The following is a 19,208-nucleotide window of genomic DNA, read 5'->3' on the forward strand; positions in this document are numbered from 1 at the left end:
TAGTTACTTAAATGTCTTACTCAGAATTTAAAACTGCAGTTTTTCCATCCCTAATACTGCAACTGCCTCACTGACCAACTCTTCCTCCTGTGGTGTTGTCTTTTTTCTTCCTTTTTTCTTTCCCAAAATATATTTTTTTGTTATCTCTGCTCTTCTGCATTCTGTTGATTATTTTCTACACCATCCGTTTGTCATTATTTTTCTCTAAATTCACCTGAAGAAACAACAGTTGAACGAGGTGCAGCAACAAGAACACTGCCTTCTGGTCACCCTCACAAACCTGTCTTTCCAACCAGACCTTACTCACCATGGTCGACTGCTCCTATTACCGTCCCTGGCCAAACAAGGCTCATCGGAGTGGGGGGTCTCCTCGCCTCTACCGATTCACCGGCAGGCTCACCAGCTGGTTCTCCATTAAAATCTCCCTGGCCCCTCTCAACACCTGCATCTGCCTGTCCCACAAATATAAAAGCAACCTTGGGCGCTTCACCCCCGGCACCTGCTTCTTCATCCCCAGTTAAATCCATCAGCAATGTACCATCATCCCCCATCAGGTCTTACAGAACTGTGCCTTCGCCTATTAAAACCGTTGTCCAGCACAGTCCATACCCCGTTCACGGGTCTGCCATCCTTACAACATCTGGAAGTAAACCTGCCACAGATCCAGCTTCAATTAAAAATCTTGCATCAGCATTCACATCAAGGATCCCTCTCCACCCCTTAATACCAAACGGTTCTTTATCTGAAAGATCCCAAGCCACTACTGCTTCTGTCACATCACCAAAATCACAATACAACCTGTACAGTTCTAATCTGCCTTTTGAAACTTCCCTCGTGACCATGGCTGCTACAGAAGCCGCCACCTTTTCTTCTGTTAAAAGTATCTCTAGTCTCTCATCTCTAAAGACGTCTGTTGACTCCACACTCACATCCCGAGGTGGGAGGACATTGATCTCATCCCTCTCCTCAACTGGTCAACCAACCATTGCTTCTTCTGAATTTTCCATGATGAACGGTTCAGTCTCTCCTGTTAAATACCCATCCTCCTCCTCCTCCCCATCCTCGCCTTCTTCACGTCTTCTCTCAGAGAGAAACAGCAGTCTTCAGGAGAGGATTCAAGCCACCACCCATGCAGCAACGTCCGGTGTCAGTGCAGCCATAAATGAAGCTTTAGACTCATACTCAGTCTCAGGCTATGGCACTCTCAGGTCACTGTCATCTTCACGCAGATCTGCAACCTCTGCTTATGGTTCTCTGAGACCGGCATCTGACACCACAAGTCCAGCAGTCTCATCTAATACAATGACCATCCCTGTTTATTCGCTTGTCAATGTCATCCCTGACAGCCCTGTCAAACCAGGGCCTGGGTCTCTCAAAATGGCACTGCCCGATTCTCCTCGTACCTCATCCTCCTCTTCTTCTTCTTTCCCTTCATGTGTTACTGGAACAAAACTGAAATCCCAGTTAAAATCCCCTCCATTTATAACACCATCAATAATCCATCCAACTGCAGCATCCAATCAGGAGATACTGAAAGATGTAGCAGACATGAAACAGGATCTAATTAGAATGACTGCTATTCTCCAGACAGACACACAGATGGCTGCTAAAACTGTACAAACATCAAACTCTGGCACTCCTAAAGAGTCTAAGTTAGAAGACCAGGAGCCACACACACTAGTTGAGAAGGTAAAAAAAGATTTATTCAAAGTCAGTGAGATACTACAGAAAGATGTCATGGCTGAAGGGAAGGTAATTGCAGGTAAAGAGACAACCTCGGAGGATGAATGGGAGGAATTTTCCAGAGATGAGATTGAGGAGGCACAAAGAAGAGCCCTTCAAGACTATTTCCCTCCTTTTGATGAAGACACTCTTTTTAAGCAGCAGTTGATGTCCAGCAAAGAATTAGAATTAAATAAAGTAGTAGATTACTTAACAAATGACAATGGTGCAAGTTCTTTGTTGAAAATGGCAGAGTTGAAAAGTAAGTATGAGGATGAGGTGAAAAGGGAAGGGGAGGAGAAACAAAAGCGAGTCCTCAAGCCATCAATGACTATACAAGAACACAAACTCAAAATGCCTCCACCAGTTTCAGGCATGATCAGATCTCCCTCAGAAAAGGACTTAGCCAAACTTGCTGAGTCATACCAAGGGTCAGACACAATCTTGGAATCCCCGGAGGAGCTATCTCACGAGCAGGACAAGAGTCCCCTGTCAGACAGCGGGTTTGAGACGAGAAGTGAAAAGACGCCTTCTGCTCCTCAAAGTGCAGAAAGCACAGGACCTAAACCGTTATTTGCAGATCCCCCAATCCCCCCATGTGTAACTGAGACCAGAACTGAGGTTGTTCACATTAGGAGCTATGAGCAGCCTGATGATCCTTCTGAGCCTGGACTCATGGAGGAGGCTGCATCTGCTTTACCTACTTTAGAGTCAGAAAGTTCATCAACAAAAGCTTTACAGATGAAAATGCCAGAAGATGATGCCTTAATGAACAAAAGCATGTGTCTTAAAGAGGAAACTCATATTACTACCACAACCCGTATGGTGTATCACAAACCTCAACTGACTGATGGCACAGAGATGATAGAGGAAGCCATGTCAGTCAGAGATATCATGAAAGCTTTTCAGTCAGGACGAGACCCATCTAAAGAACTGGCAGGCCTCTTCGAACATAAAGCTAACCAAGACTCGGTCAAAGGCGACGAGCTGACTCCCAGGTTTCTAGACCGGGACATTAAATCAAAACCCAAGGTTGAGAGGATAATTGAGGTTCATATTGAAAAGGGCCACAGCACAGCTGACCCAACTGAGGTTATTATCAGAGAAACAAAGAAACACCCTGAGCTTTACATCTACAAAGGTGACTTAAAGGAGCTTACCAATTACGATGAGGCCCAACAGGAAGAAGAGGAGCTTACTGCCGAAGAATCTCTGCCCTCTTTTCTGGAAACATCTCGTGTTAACACTCCAGTGTCGCAAGAAGAGGACAGTCGGCCGAGTTCTGCCCAACTTATAGGAGATGATTCTTATAAAGCTCTAAAACTATTAAGCCAGCATTCCATAGAATATTGTGATGACGAATTATCTGAAGTTCGAGGAGAGTCATATAAGTTTGCTGAGAAAATGCTTCTCTCAGAAAAAATTGAAACATCATTGCAGTCTTATTCAGATACAGAGGATTCTTCAACAGTGTTTGACAAAAAACGGCATCTAGTTTCTGAGGAGACTCGTAGGTCTCAGGGTCCAAATCAAGGGCAAGGAAGCCCGAAAAGAGAGTTTGTTTCGTCATCAAAAGATGGGTCCCCTAAATCAGGTAAATTCCCGCACAAGGATGAACCATCTCAGTTTGACAAGGTGACAGTGCTCCATTACTCAACAGAACCAGGAAGTCCAAAACATGCTGTTTGGATGAGATTTACTGAGGACAAACATGACAGAAGTAGGGACAAACTGCTTTATGAGGATCGGGTAGATCAGACAGTGAAGGAAGCTGAAGAAAAACTTAGTGAGGTATCTCAGTTTTTCCGTGATAAAACAGAGAAGCTTAATGATGAGCTACAGTCCCCTGAGAAAAAACCAGTAAGACGACTGAAGGAGCCGAGATCCTGGCGTAGTTCAGCCTGCAGCAGCCCAGAGAAAATACTACCTAAACCTAAAGCAGGGGATGAATTGTTCAGTAAAACCAAGCTTAAGGAACCTTCGGTTGGTTATTCTTTTGACAGTTCCACAGCAGTTGAAAAGAAAAGCTCTAGCTTACCAAGCAGTCCTCAAAAAAGTGCATTTCTCAGTACTAGTCAAGATAAAATTAAACAAGAACCAAAGACCAGTGTGTTTGAACCCTCTCCTATTGATCATGTAACTTCAACATCTAAGGTTAGTGCAGTGAGAATGAAGTTTGAATCTGCAGCTCAGAAGGTCAGTCAAAGTCAGTCTAGTCCTACTAAAATTCCTCCACCAGTACAGCCAAAACCATCAGTAAAGAAACTACAGGAAAGCAAACTTCCTGTTTATCAGGTCTGTGCTAGTGGAAAAGCCTCAAAAGTATCTGAGGTTTCAGAAGAAGGTGTCCAAATAAAGAATGAAAAGGACAAAGATAATAGTAAGCCAGACCTGATACCCACATCTAAAATTCCTAAAGCAGACAAACTACCAAACAGAAATGTCATTGAGCCCTCTCATGACATTAGTGAAAATAAGACTGTTAAACCCGCACCTAAAGGTAAAGATAGTCAATTTAGTCTAACCCAGGAAATTAAGGAAAGTAATAAAAACCAGACTGTTAGGACAGCCGTTGTCCATGACAATGATGTTAAAACATACCAACAAACCAAAAAAAGTGTTTTGCCTACCAAAGATGTAAAACCTGAACTGCCCAAGAAGGATGCAGAGGAACCACTAAACAAAAACCTTAGAAAAAAGACAGAATCCCAGATCCCTGTAAGAACAGCACCCTTCTCTTTAGATAACAACCTCACAAAGAAACAGACAACAACAAAGCCCTCACAAATACCTACACTTTCTAAACCTAAAAGTCCAGAGACAGGTCCAGCCAAAACAGATCTATCCTTTGAACTTCTTGACAATTCCCCCAAAGATTCGAACTCCAATAACCTTCCCAGCCCCAGAGAAATACTAGAGAAAGTAATTATGCCTCCAGTTACTGTAACAACCAAAGAAAACTTCAAGGGCATCAAAACATTGCCTGTTTATGTCCAAGTTGGCAGACAGGCAGAAAGGGAGGCTAAGGGAGCACTGCACACAGTCAAACAGAAATCAAACTCTCTGATTAGTCCCATAAGCCCAGAGGATGATACATTAGAGCAAGTTTCTTTCATAGACAGCTCAGGTAAAAGCCCTCTTACACCTGAAACCCCCAGCTCTGAAGAGGTCAGCTATGACCTCACATGCAAAACTCCAGATGGGTTTATGGAATTCATTTCAGGCAAGCCAAGCCCCATCATGGAGGTATCTGAGGATTCGGAGGAAGAAGGTCAGGGAAATACAGTTTTCTCATTGAAAGAGGTGACAAGAGAAAGCACAACTAGTGTTCATGATGCCCAAGCAGACCTCATTAATGCTAATAAAGAAGAAACAAAAATGAATGACAATCACCCAGAGTTACCTGATAATTTAAAAAAAGAAGAAACAGTCAACAATATTCTTGGTGAAATTAAAGGCCAGGAGCAAGAAGGGTCAAAGGACAAGGGTATAGCATATATTGAGTTTCCTCCCCCTCCCCCTCTGGATTCAGCTTCAGAAATTTCCGACACAGAGAGAAAGGGCTCATGTGCCTCTTCAGAGACTGAGACTGAAATGATGGAAGTTAATTTACAGGAGGAACATGACAAGCATCTGACTGAACCAATTATACGTATACAACCCCCTACTCCAGTGCCCCCTAGTACAGATGACAGTCAATCAAATGCTGATGAAGAAGATGATGAGTCAATCTTCCAACCAATTCCTTGTAAGAAATTGACATCTGAAGGTCCTGAGGAGGAGGGAAAGAAAAAGGAGAAAGACAAAACTCCCAAATTCAAAAGACATGACAAAAATGGCAACAAAGAACAAAGTGGGACTAATGGCTCCAATGGCTCTGCCAATGGTTCCAAAGGTTCCAATGGTAATGGGGAGGATAATGACTGTGAACAAAATGGAAATGACCAGTCAATAACCGACTGTTCAATAGCCACAACAGCTGAGTTTTCTCATGACACAGATGCCACAGAGGTAGACTCTTTAGATGGCTATGAGCTTCAAGATGAAGATGATGGCCTGTGTGAGCAGGCAGATCTACGGCTTTTTGGACTTTCAGACAGCCGGAGAGATGTCTGGGCAACAGACACATTTAGGTCTTCCGATCGCTCTTTTCCCCAGACCAAACTGGAAGTTATTGAGGAGGAGAATACCCCTGAGGAATGTCAGAAAGACATTTTTAAAAAAGATACATCCACATGTAATGGAATGTCTGATTATGTTAGTAAAGATGGAGTTAAGACCCAGGAACAAAGACCCCTGGATAAAGAAGGATTTTCAGACTCTTACTTTAGTTACAAATTAGAAGAGGAGTTAAATTCTCCCTTTAAGACTGTTGCCACTAAGGGGCTGGACTTTGATCCATGGCCTTGTAAAGGTGGCGAAGGAGAAATCGTTGACATGGGCGGGACTCTGGGAAATAATGGGGAGCCAAAGCCTTACGGACTGGCAGTCGAAGACCAGTCTCAGGCAACAACAGCTGAAACTACTCCTGCCCAAACTCCAACAGACGATAGCACGCCAACGAGCGAACCAAACCCTTTTCCCTTCCATGAAGGGAAGATGTTTGAGATGACGCGCAGTGGTGCGATTGACATGAGCAAGAGGGACATGGTGGAGGAGAGGCTCCAGTTTTTTCAGATTGGTGAGCATTACTACTCAGCGGGCAGGTACAGGGTCAGGGAATTAGAGAAAGATGCTTCCTTACAACATAAAGATGAGTTTAATTCTCAGTATACCTTACCAATCCCTCAGGGCTCCATACAGACTACCACTGTAGAGATATCCAATGTGTCTGGTCACAGCACATGCAGAGAGTCAGCTTCCCACACCAAGCCAAAATTCTCCACTTTTAAAGCAGGTTTAAAGCAAGCATCGCCTGATGCTTCAAATAGCACTTCTAGGTGTACAAGCACCTTTGATGGCAGTAGCAATGAAGTCTCAGGGATCACTGTAGATAGATTGTATTGTGTTATACCAGACTATGCAGATTACTGTCATTTTAATACAACAAACAAAGCAGATGACTCTTTGAGAAGATCATCATTTGTCATAGATTGTTATTATAAAGATAAAATTTGTTCAGATATTTCAAAACAGACCCTGGAAAATGAAAAGACTTATTACCAAAGCGTGGATTGTCCTTCAGCACCTTCAAATCAGACAAGCAATCTGCAAACACTAAGCAGCAATACTAGTAGCACTAGCCCTGACTCATGTTTAGGCATTTCTCAAGCTAGCAGTGTAGTGTCCAACTTGTTGTCCTCTTCAAGATCAGCACAACAGGATATCAGTGGGACAGAAGCCTCTTTAAGACGGTTAGAGGAACACCACAGGGAGGACCGGGCTGGTTCTAATGTAGCAATATCAAAAAAAGAAGCCAACGGAGTAAAAGGCCATAAAATCATATCCAAGTTACCCATGAGTATCACTAGCCACAAACTATGCAGCCAAAGGCATCAAGTACTCATGGGCATTTTAAAAGAAAATTTTCATGAATTCTCTTTCAGGACACATGAGATGAAACATAAAGCTAGAGAACGATTGGACCCTTTCAAATCTTTATTTCCTAAATCCCGAATCCCTATATTAAAAGTGATTAAAAACCCTTCTTGTTCCCAAGAACAGACGCTGGCCAGAAACAATCCTACAGTCAGACATAAGAAAAATGGTAATAAGGGAAGAACTCTACATGAACACATACATAGGTCATCGAAAGCCCAGAGCAGAAATAAAACCAGTGCAGTAGTCTTAAAGAACTTTACAACAAAGCTTGTTATTAGCCAGTCAGCCAACACATTAAAAAAAAACAAATACAGAGAGGCAGAAGCTAAGTTAGTGGGGAAACCTCTGCTCACTGAGGACGAGGAGAGCTGCAGCCTCAGAACCACCAGGAATACTACCCTGTCAGAACCATCTAGAGTCTCTAGGAGTTCCCGTCCTTCCTGCACCTCTACCTCCACCCCCACCCCCACCACTACATCACCACCACCCACTAGAGATGTCAGTCAGAGGATGAGGACGAGCAGGAGGAAGATTAGGCGGAAACATGGAGGGAAGGAGCGTGAGCAGATGGAGGAAGAGAGTCAGGTTGATCAACCAATCACGACTCCTGTGATGGAGAACGAGACTAGTTTGTAAACTCTTTCTAAACACTTTAAGCATTTTATCTTTCTCTACAAGATGCATGTAGCTGTTGTTGGTGGTCTGTAATGTGACGTAAGTGTAGCTGTCTTTTCTTCTTCCCGTCCTTCCTGTTATCTGTGTCCTGTGCTGTCTGATGTAGCAGTAGAGCAGATGTGGCCAAAGGTAATCCTCAAGGGCATTGGTCCTGCATGTTTTAGGTCATTGCCTGGTTTTGCCCACCAGAATCAAATGATGGTTTATTGCTAGGCCCCTGGAGAACTTGATTGTGTGCTAAGGAAATAATTGAAGCCTTTTAATACCCTGTTTCGGGGCTAATCTAAAGCATACAGGACACTGGCTCTTGAGGACTAGAGTTGGACACCTTTGGTGTAGAAGTAAAGGAATCAACTTCCTAAGATTTGGTTTTTCTAAATGTTGGAGTTGTAAAAAAATAAAGAAAAGAATGATGTACCGTTTTAGTACCAGTGGTTTGCAAAGATATTCAATAGGGCGGAATTAGGAGGACAACTTCCCTGTTATATTGGGTAGCTGCACAGTTGCCAGTTTCATTGCACTCTCAGAGACTTTAGCCCTGCATTTCATCAGAAGACACAGCTGTCACCTTCACTCAGAACCTGACTTAGTAGATGTAGAGGGGAGGGATCAGTTTGCCTGGTTTGAAGACATCATTTTGTGGCATTTCTGCTTTCTGAAATTTTCAATTGAAGCTGAAGTTATTTTTATCAGTGAAAGGAAATGTTGCCTGCCTAAGCTGTTTGCTGTCAGTGTTGTGATAGAAAACCCACTAGTGCAAAACATTACTAATATTAGTGAATAGCAAACATTTAAGTTTCAAAGTGTGATGTGTGTGGTTTTTTATTTTTCTGGCCTCACAAATCATCAACTTCTTAATTCTGACACTCGACTGATGTGCTTCGTAATTACCTCATCCAGCTGGACGTTTTTTGCATCTGGAACCAGAAAAAACAGGCAGATAGTCTTCTGCATTGTCACAGTTTGTGACATTACAATCAGAAATGTAGTATTGCATAATTGTGAAGTGAAATGTGAACGATGCTTACCTTCTAAAACTTCCAAAAAGTAAAAATCTAAAAAGTGAATGTGCATTTTAGATTCAGCCTTGTTTACTCTGATACCACTGTATGAAATACAGTTCAGCCAACTGCCTTCAGAAGTTACCTTATTAGTTTACAAAGTCCATCTTTGCATGATTTCTTCTCAGTGTTAATACAGCTGTTTTGTGAAGGCCTCAGTGGTTTGTCTGAGAACATTACGTAGCAAACTCACCATCTGCATCATTAAACATATTGGTGGCAACATCATGCTAAACATACAATGGAATAATATAGGTCCAAACATTTTAATGTGTTGGAATGGCTTAGACCTAAATCTAATTAAGAATCTGTGGCAAGACCCTAAAACTGATGTTCACAGTTGCTCTCTATCAAATCAAAGTTTAAGCTACTTTGCAAAGACCAATGGATACCACTGTTAATCTGTCCAAAGCCATAAAGACATACCCCAGATATTACTACACATTATTGAGTAGGGGAACTTAATACAAAGGTTTTTAGATTTTTTATATTGTAAAGTTTTAATAACGATGTATCATTTTCATTTCACTTCACTATTATGCACTACTTTGCGGTGGATTGTCACAAAAAGTCCCAGTAAATATTTTTAGTTTGGGTAATAAACGTGTTAAATGTGAAGTTCAAATGATATTTATATATTTGGAAGGCACTGTAGTTCTCAGAAATAGTATGTGCAGCTCTGCATTCAAAAGTTAGCTTTAAAGGACAGGAAGGTGTTTTGTTACAAAAAATACTTTCCTGCCTAAGAAATTATCCACGATAGGAAATCTGCACTTTAGTTTTAGTGTACATTATACAAATTAAATTTATTCAATTTATTAGTGATTGTCTAATGGGCTAAGCGATTATTTTCTCATCCAGCTAAGTTAGAGATAGAGTTTTTGACCCTTGTGTCTTAATTAAATGCAAAATACAGCACCCTCCGGAATTATACCGCTGGTGAAATGTGCAATAAAGCCTTAAAATAAACTAATCTTTTATAATAATGGCACAATATCACACCAATTTCTTTTTATAAAATTCTGCCTTTAATTTGAGTACATTTATTCAGTGGGAAAAAATGCCTCATTTAAACAAAAATATTTTTTTACCTGAAATTTTGCATTTCTGCTGATATCCACCATTGGTACATCCACCATTTGCCAGTAGGACAGCACTTAGTCTACTGATCTCTGTGTTTTTGTAGAATAAAGAGAGGGATCTTTAACCAATTTTGTCTCTAGATCATTCTAGATTCTTGGATCTTTTCTTATCTCTCCTCTATTCAATTCACCCAACGTGTTTTCTGTAGGCTTTAGGTCTAGGGAACGGGATGACCATCGAAGAAGGTTGAATTTTGCTGCTGGTGAATCATTTCTGTGTTGAATTTATAATATAATTTCGATTGTTATCCCGCTAAAAGAGCCATTGACAACATATTTTCATTTTTGTGCCAGAGAATCATCTGATTTTCATTTAAAAAGGGTAATTATGTCATGCACTCTAACAAGGTTTTCAGGTGTTTCGGGAAGAGAATTAGGCCCACATTATCATAGACCCTCCAACCCACTTGTGGGTTTGAGGTGCTTTTCCACATAGCCATTATTTCTCTCATCTGACCTAAGCACATATTTCAAGTTAAAGTCCCAGTAACATTTAACAAATCTTACATGTTTACTTTTGTGGTGGTGGGATAGAAAAGTCTTTTTATAGGTTTTTAAAAAAAGCTTCAATCAAAAATATTTTTTTTGTAGGTGTCATTTTATCTGCAAAATAAATGCTGTCAACTTGAACGTTAGATTTTAAAATAATTTTTCAGTGTAAAATAAATGATGAAGGCAATATCTTAAGTTCTCCAAAATCACTTACCTAATTTCGTAAAATCTTTAAATTTAAATCAAGGAAGTATCTAAAACGTAAACTGTGAGGACAGTTACGCCGGAAAGGTTGAGACCTGAAACCGTGAACATATTTGATACCATCACAACAGAAAATAAGAATCATTCTTGTATACTTTAACAGACATTAGCTTCCAAACAATGTTTGATGTCTTAGGGGTCACATCAAGAGACCCCTAAGACATCAACTGTATGAAAAAGTAAAACTCTAAGTTTACTTTCCCGCTATGTTTCTTTCAGTTAATGTCATAGATCTCTTTGAAAGCCATTTTGTCTGTGAATCATATCTAACTCATTTGGGGACTATTGTCATTATGTCATGCTGACCGTTTGTATTCTGCCTTTACACACTTAGGCCCTCAGAGCCCCTGTGAGAGAACAGATGTTCGCATGGCGATTGTAGCCGACCACCTCGGCCTCAGCTGGACCGGTGAGGTTGAATATGTCTTCTCCTTTTTCTGCAAAATGCATCCAGGTTGTTTGAATCCAAGACAGATGACTCAGCTGGACTGAGATCAGGCTTTAATGCTGATGTTTTACACTGTTACAGTGTTGCCATCTAGTGGACAATAGGTCTAATGATTTTAGTGAGCAGCACCGCAGTGGAATTTCCCCTGCTTAGTCATAACATTATGGGCCTTCAACTGAGAAGGTTCTTCATTGCCACCAAATAGTTCCTATCGGGGTCAGTCAGTCAGTCCGTCATTTTCTACCGCTTATTCCATAGTGTGTCGCGGGGGAGCTGGTGCCTATCTCCAGCAGTCCATGGGCGAGATCCTATCGGGGTATTTACATAAAACACATAGTGGAACTTCATAGTGGGATGTTAGTGAAATTGGGCATGTGTGTTATTGGTGGGGTCATATTGGTTCATTTAGTTCAGAAGATAGGTAAATATCTCAGAAATATGCAGTTCGAGTCCAGTTTTTTACAGGACACACCTCTGGCCTTCAAAGGTGTTGGGGGATGCAGTAGTGTAGGCCTGTTGTTATTTTTGGGCTGTGTGTGATTTATTTCCTGAAATATTTTGCAGGGTTTTAGGGGGTTCAAGAGAAGCTGGAGTGCTTTTTACTCTTTACCGCTCATAATTTTAATCAGTGTATGCCTCCCAATAAATTAGAAAAACATCAAAAAGTTAATTTATATCAGTAATTCAATTTAAAAGTGAAACTCTATTATAGACTCATCACATAGAGTAATATATTTTAAGCCTTAATTTTTGTTTATTTTGATTAGTTTAGCTTAAAAATGTAGTAACATGCAAAATTTACTTTCATCTGAAAAGAAGAATTTGAACACCTGTTTGAGAGGCCCGCTACTTTTCCCTGATGTTCTCTCTGGTTAGGACTGGCTTAACACAAGGAGTGGGACAGTTGTAACCCATTTCCTGGGTACATCTGTATGTGGTTGCTCTTAAATTAGGGCTCCAACTAAAGTCCACACCTTATGAAATACAAATTTATTAAGATGCATCTTTAGAAATTAACACCAAATGTGATTACTGTAACAATCAGAAAAAAACATTGGTTTACGTTTATTTTAGAATGTTAGTCATGTTTGTGAAGTGCATTTAAGAGACAAACAGGGTATATTTTTGTGTATTTTCCCCACACAGCAGTAATAGGGGTGTGGCCTCTGCAGTTCAGTTCAGTTCAATTCAAGTCTGGCATCCTGCACTGCAGTACTGCTCCACGCATGCCTGCACGTGCCTGGATGGGTGTGACTCTGTCCCTGTGTAGACAGTTTAGTTGTAGAGGTGTTTGTGTCTGTCCAGTATGGAAAATCTATATTTAATGTGCGCTCCTATCGCAGAGCTGCCGCGAACACGACGTTCTCAGGGTTTTAGATTTACAGCATGCAGCATGTCTCTGTGCCTCGTTACCTTGATATGGTGTCTAGCATACTTTTACAGCTGCAGGTCATTTTTTAAAGGCTGACTGTTTAATTATCTTAAAACAGATTATGATTTAGGGCATAATCTAGAATCATTACAGAGTTTGTGATGTATGTACAAATAGTTTAGAATTCAAATTACACCTCCTTTCCTCCTATTTAACATCAGTCTGGACAATCAACACCCATGTCTGTAGCAGCACTTTTTCCTTTAATACCATTTTTGCATTCGCGTGGCTATTTGCACTCCTGTGATTTCTTTTATCCTGATTAAGGCATATTGTACATTATCTAATCCATGCAATATTAATCAGGTTTTTTTGTTTCTAAATACTGAAGTAAGTAATATTTTGTGGTGTTTTGTGCTTTTACAGAACTGGCCAGGGAGTTAAATTTCTCTGTGGAGGAAATCAACTTCATCAGAGTGGAAAACCCCAACTCCCTGACAGCACAGAGCTTTATGCTCCTAAAGAAATGGGTGCACAGGGATGGTAAAAATGCCACAAGTAAGCAAAAACTGTGGGCAAGTGTGTGTGTGCTTTGTATATTTGAGTTTAGAATTGCTGGTTTAAATGTTTTATCTAATGTGGGGCTGGCTAATTTTCTTGCCATTTCTGGTATTTGTGCTAAGCTAATACTTATCTACAACTATTAGACATATCACAGCCAGATTGTTGCATGTGTTCAGATGTTTAAGTGGTTGGACTATCATACAAAGTGTTCAGAGGAGCCGGTTTGTGGTTTTCTTCGCTTTATCTTAAGCCTGGCAAGGCTTCTTGACATTTCTATTTTGTGCCAAACTAAGTCAATCAAGTGTTTTTTATGTAGCTTTAAATTAAGATAACAGACAGTGTGTGGTTTTTAGATGGTTTTTAGTCTTTGTGCTTAGTAAGCTAAGCTACAACAGTTTTCCGTAGCTGTATATTAAGATAACAGTGAATGGTTTTTAAATGGTTTTGGGATTTTTCAGTCTTTGGACAAGCTATCACATTAGCTATTTTTTTCCTTTTACAGTCTTTGTTCTATGTAAAGCTAATCGACTATTGTCTGATTACAGCATGATTTGTGTTACGGTCGCTGGACAAGCTGTTACATAAGCATTTAGAGGAACTGTTCATTTTTAATTTTTTTTAAATATATTGACACTGGCAGGTATTGCCTGCTATTTCTACTGTTTTCAGAAGCCATATTCAGGATAACAGCTGATCTAAGAGGTTTTTCCAATGTTTAAGTTATACAGTTTATCACATAAGTCTTAAAATGTGCTGGTTTGTGAGGTTTGTTCCTCTAATAAAGAGCCATTTCCCAAGATGAGTTATGAACAGTTTCCTCAGTCACAAGAGCTGTCATCTTGTGATTGAATTAGTCAAACCTAATATCATTACAGGTGTGAAAGAGGTCAAAACAAATAATTCAAATAAAAAAGTACTGTTTATGGATCAAAACACGACTCAAATAACCCATATGTCCCTCTATCTGTCTTCTCTCCAGCGGATGCTTTAACTGCGGTGCTGACTAAGATCAATCGGTTGGATATTGTGACTTTGCTGGAAGGGCCCATATTTGACTACGGTAACATAACAGGCACACGCTGCTTTGCCGATGATAACGCAGTATTCCCGGATCAGTTTGATGGTAAAGTGTAGCCCACCCTAGCTGAACTATCTTCTCAGTCTATCCCTCATTCTTCACTTCTTCTTTCAGCTAGATAGTTAGACCTGACTGTGCACACAGTTTCTGAACCTGTCCGGCTGGACCAAAAAATTAGGGACCAACCAAAAATGACCTAAGGCTCCACTCAATTCAGCTTAATTCTGTGCCTCCACCATCTGAGGTGTCTTATATTATCAAATAGGCTTTTTAACTTTTAGTAAAGGGACAACATAAATAATTTTGAATGCTGGAAATTGCACCAGTGATGGTGCATGATTATTTTTTTGTGTTTGTTAAAGAGAAATGCACAAACGCATGATGAAATAATTGATTGCTGTCTCTGTCCCATCTGATAAATGTAAATGTACATTTATGAAGCTTATTTCTCAGATGAGGCAGGACACTAGTTTAAAAATCTGTGGAACAATAGCTTATGTGTACAGTATATTTGGAAGTTTGATACAACATTTATAAACACCCGAAAACAAGAAGTTCCGCAGAGCAGCATGTTTGTGTTTATGCAGAACTGCAAGTCTTTTTTTACCCTCTCTACCTCTGTGTTTCTCTCTTTCCTCCTAAAGAATGAAATGAGACAGTAATTTCTGGTTGTGTTGGACCCCGGGGATCATTGCAAAACTTTGATAACAATATGTCCTTTTTTCCTTTTTTTTGACTTTCTGTCTCTGAGTTGTATGATCGATATCACGTTTCTTTGCTTTTGTTAAATCGCTTTCATTTGCTCAGTACTTGCATCCTATCAATGATTTAAAAACAGATATTTTCAAACTTTAATTATGCAATTAACCTCATATCCAGTCTGCTTATCAAGGTTCCTAAAGTCTTTGTAACGTAAAGATCAGTGTTTCTGTTGAAACTGTATGATCTTTGTACAAAGATGATTTCAAGTGTTAAGGCAATTTCTAACTGATTAAGGACAATTTAACGCATGCATGGCTGTAGCTTTGCGTGCAATGCTGCCTGCTTGTGTGTTTAATATTAAAAAGTACACTTTTAACAAATTTTAAGTTGGTGAAGCCCTTTCAACACAACTAAGAGTGTCAATCTCTGTCAGTCTAAGGTGACACCCACAGATGAGTTGAAATTGCAGTTTTTTTAAAGTGTATAATGCTGCTTCCTTCACTGCTGTTAGCCGTACTGTACCTGCCATCTCCTGGTGTTCTCGAAGCCTCCCATCCTCTACGCTCCACTGTAACGTCCTCTGCTTTGAGACCAGCAGACTCCCCTCCTGCTTCTCCTCTTCTTCCTCCTCTTCTTCTTGCTTCTGAGCAACTAACATCTACAGAAAACTCTCCTGGCAATACTCAGCACCACTAACCAAACCATAGCAGCCTCTGGATCAAACATCTGCTTCTGCTTCTATTTTCTGTACTGATTAGAATAAAATACCAAATTTAACAGTCTGTTAAAACTCCATTGTGATGCTGCGCTGGTCCTACGTTAAGTTGCCCACACATGTCAGATCTCTTTGATGCTACTTGGGGGAAGTATAGCAAATTACTAATGAAAAAGAATAATTGTGCTGCTGTTGATTCTTAGTTTTGCCAATGCAATTAAAAGTATGGCATTGTCGACAGACAAAGATTTGTAGGTGCATCTCAATAAATGTAAATATTTGTAAAACATTAATTTATTTTAGTAAAGCAATTAAAAAAGGGAAACTCATATAGATGCATTATAAAGAAAGAGGGATATATTTTAATTGATTATTTCCGTAAATGAAAACTCAAATTCTGTTTCTTAAAAATTCAAAATATTACATAAAACCAATAAAAACTGTTTTCATAAGGAAGTATTTCCATGTTATGGCCTAGACAATTTTGGAGAAGAATGCTAATTTCAAGGACAAGAGGGATGGGTCACAAAAGGTATTCAAGGATATTATCGGAAAGTTAAATGGAAGGAAAAAGCGTGGTGGAATAGGTTGCACAGCAGAGATGCAGGTACATTTTAGTAATTTATGTGAAAATAGCACCAGCTAAATACTGAGAGCAAGTAATGTCATTGTACTTTCCAGTAGGCCCTAATTCCTGCATGTAAACATGCATTTTATTGGTCTTACATCAAATTTTCAGTTTCAGATAAAGTACTTCTATTAATTCCTTAGAGACACGCAATGCAACATCAGAATATGGTAATGGAATCCTTGTAATTTCAATAGTTAAAAGCTGCAGCCCCTAAAATGCCATGTTTTTGGAAAAAGAGCCCTTTGTGTCTAAAAGTGATGTGAACTTTCTTCTTTGTTGCCCACCAGTTTTCAATGCCAAGTTTCAACAATAAGGAACAAAGTAACACCACTGCTAAAATTCGGCTTTGAGTTGTCATGACCAGAGGTTAAAACCAGTCCCTTTGCAACATGTGTTCATGGTTAAGCTCCTGTGTTCGTATTTAAGTTCCTGCTGCTGCTAAGAGTCCTGTTGCCTATCATCTGAGATAAGCCAAACCTTCTTTTCTGCAGCTTAAAAACCCTCAGCTCCTTAATCATTTACTTTTTCATTTCATTGTCAGTGCTTCACCTGTTTATTTTTACATGCTGTTTGTGTTTTTGTCTGATTACTAACAGTTGTCCTATGTTTCTTGCCCTGTCTCTTGTGCATTTGTAATAACGCAGCTCCAAAAGTTATTACTAGTCCTACTCTACCCCCGTATTCTCAAACCTGTCAGCTTTCAACCTCCATCTCCTCTCCTTCTTATCCAAGTAAAATCAGCATTTTGTCTTCTCCCTTCTCTGTCTTCACTTTCCGGTCTCCCCCTCCCACGCCTCCTGTTTACCTCCTGCCTGTTGCTCCTGTTCTCCCTCATTTCTCCACCCTGCCTTGCTCCCCTCTTCCCCCCTCTCCCCAAAGTCTGTTTAACTGTTCCTGCTTCTTTTTTCCTCCTAACTTTTCTCCATCTACTCTAAATCTGCCCTCATCCACAATTTCTTCCTCCCTTCCACCTTGCATACTTAGTGCACCTTTGACTAATCAGTCTCCTCCTTTCACCTCTCACTCCTCTCCTGCTTTGTCATCTTTTTCTGCTTTTGTCCAAGCTTCTCCTCCTTCTCCTTCTTCTACTGTACTGTTTGTCTCCTCTCGACCTCCACAGTCGTCTAACATCCATCTGTCCTCTCCTTCTATCTTCTGTCCTCATTCCCCTCCGCCGTCTCCCCTTCCCCCCGGTATCCCCTCGTACTTCAGACGTGATCGGTCAGTTCCTGAGATTTACATCTAGAGCTCTGTCAGTTACTCTGTTCCATGTTGCCTTTTGTTTAGATAAAACTATACTAAACTACTTAATTGTTACAAGGAGTTGAAGTGTTGTTTTTAAAGGAATAAATCTTACTAAATCTGTACATAAATCAGCCTTTAGTTAAGTGCATTTACAAAACACTTGCCTGACTTCAAAGTGCCACCTTCAGGCCTGAGGATGCAGTGCCTTACAAAACTGTTTTACCCTTTGAGCTTATTACAACATTACAACCACAAACTTGGGTTCTTGGGATTTTATGTGGTAGGCCAACAAAAAGTGGAGCATAATTGTAAGGGTGGAAGAACAAGGATATATTTTTTTAATTATGTTTTCAAATTAAATTCTGAAAAGATTGTGGTGAACATTGTATGTAGCCCCCCTACACCAATGGTTTGTAGAACCCCCTTTTCTACTGTCAACTGATTTTCTTCCAGGATCACCCCGTATTTAGCTTCATCCATTTCCATCTAAGTTTTGAGCAATTTCATCATCTCTGCAGAAGGCAATTCCCACAGCATTATGCTGCCACCACCATGTTAGATGTTGGCCAGAATTGTGGAGTCCACAAATGTAACGGTTGTCTGGGTAACAGATTTTCCCACCTGAGCTGTGAGTGTCTGCAGATCTCCCAGAGTTAGCATGGGCCTCCTGACTGCTTCTCTTGTTATTTCTCTCTTCCCCCACATTGCATTTATACAGAAAATAAAGTACACAGAGGTGAACTCTTTTTCCCAATTAGGTGACACCTTAGGACACGCCACGCTTGTCATATTTTTATTTGTAAAAAAAAAATTATGAAAAGCATGTGTCACTTTTATTTTACAGTTATATGCTATTTTGTGTTGATCCGTCACATAAAATCCCAATGCAATATACTGAAGTTTTTGGTTGTAGGATGACAAAATGTGTAAATGTTTAAGGGGTATGATTATGTTTGCAAGGTATTGTGTTTGTGCAGCTGAGTGATTATAAAATTAAAAACTGTTTGTTAAGTTTTATCTTGACATGTTTTAGTGTCTCTTTATATCCCTGCCTCCATCCTTTTTGATAGTGTTGTGTTTAGTCTTTATGGCTAGTTCAGAAGTCCCCAATAAATATTGCACTCAAGCTTTTATTCAAAGTTTATCCTCCAGCAGAACATGTAAACTCTAAAAGGGTTGTATTTTATTTATTTTTTTACATTTACACAGTAGATTTATTTTGCTCATCAGGACATTCTAATGGGAAAACTGACTCTTTAGCTGCTAACCCTTCCATAATGTTCACCACCTAGCACTTTTCCTGATATTCTAATGTATGTTATAAACCTTTGTGTGGTTTTCAAACTTCATACCAACGTAACAAATTCTCCTCAGCTGATAGAACACTTCATTCAGAGCTCTTCTTTCTGTTTTATTCTCAAATAAAGTTTTAACTTTTTTCCTTTTTATTTTTTTTTACTTGTAAGGATTATTTTATGAGATCACCTTCAAAGAAGACGGAGGAACAAGGTCTTGATTGAGAAATTGTTTCATCGAGGTTTAACAGTCATCAACAA

General features: G+C 39.9%; 1 protein-coding gene across 43 annotated transcripts in view; it reads left to right on the top strand.

Moving 5' to 3' along the window:
• The window catches only part of LOC124874916 (ankyrin-3-like), a 223,918-nt gene that overhangs the window by 194,375 nt on the left and 10,335 nt on the right, over positions 1 to 19,208 (top strand). For 23 of the 43 annotated variants that reach the window (XM_047376558.1, XM_047376549.1, XM_047376551.1 and 20 more), the window contains 4 exons: positions 221 to 7,891; positions 11,232 to 11,306; positions 13,144 to 13,275; positions 14,261 to 14,404. In XM_047376558.1, coding sequence (XP_047232514.1) covers positions 221 to 7,891; positions 11,232 to 11,306; positions 13,144 to 13,275; positions 14,261 to 14,404 — 8,022 coding nt within the window. The remainder of the gene's footprint in view (positions 1 to 220; positions 7,892 to 11,231; positions 11,307 to 13,143; positions 13,276 to 14,260; positions 14,405 to 19,208) is intronic. The other 20 variants (XM_047376581.1, XM_047376569.1, XM_047376572.1 and 17 more) reach the window with 3 other exon arrangements.

The sequence above is a fragment of the Girardinichthys multiradiatus genome, chromosome 10 (genome assembly GCF_021462225.1).
Source record: "Girardinichthys multiradiatus isolate DD_20200921_A chromosome 10, DD_fGirMul_XY1, whole genome shotgun sequence".
NCBI lineage: Eukaryota > Metazoa > Chordata > Actinopteri > Cyprinodontiformes > Goodeidae > Girardinichthys > Girardinichthys multiradiatus.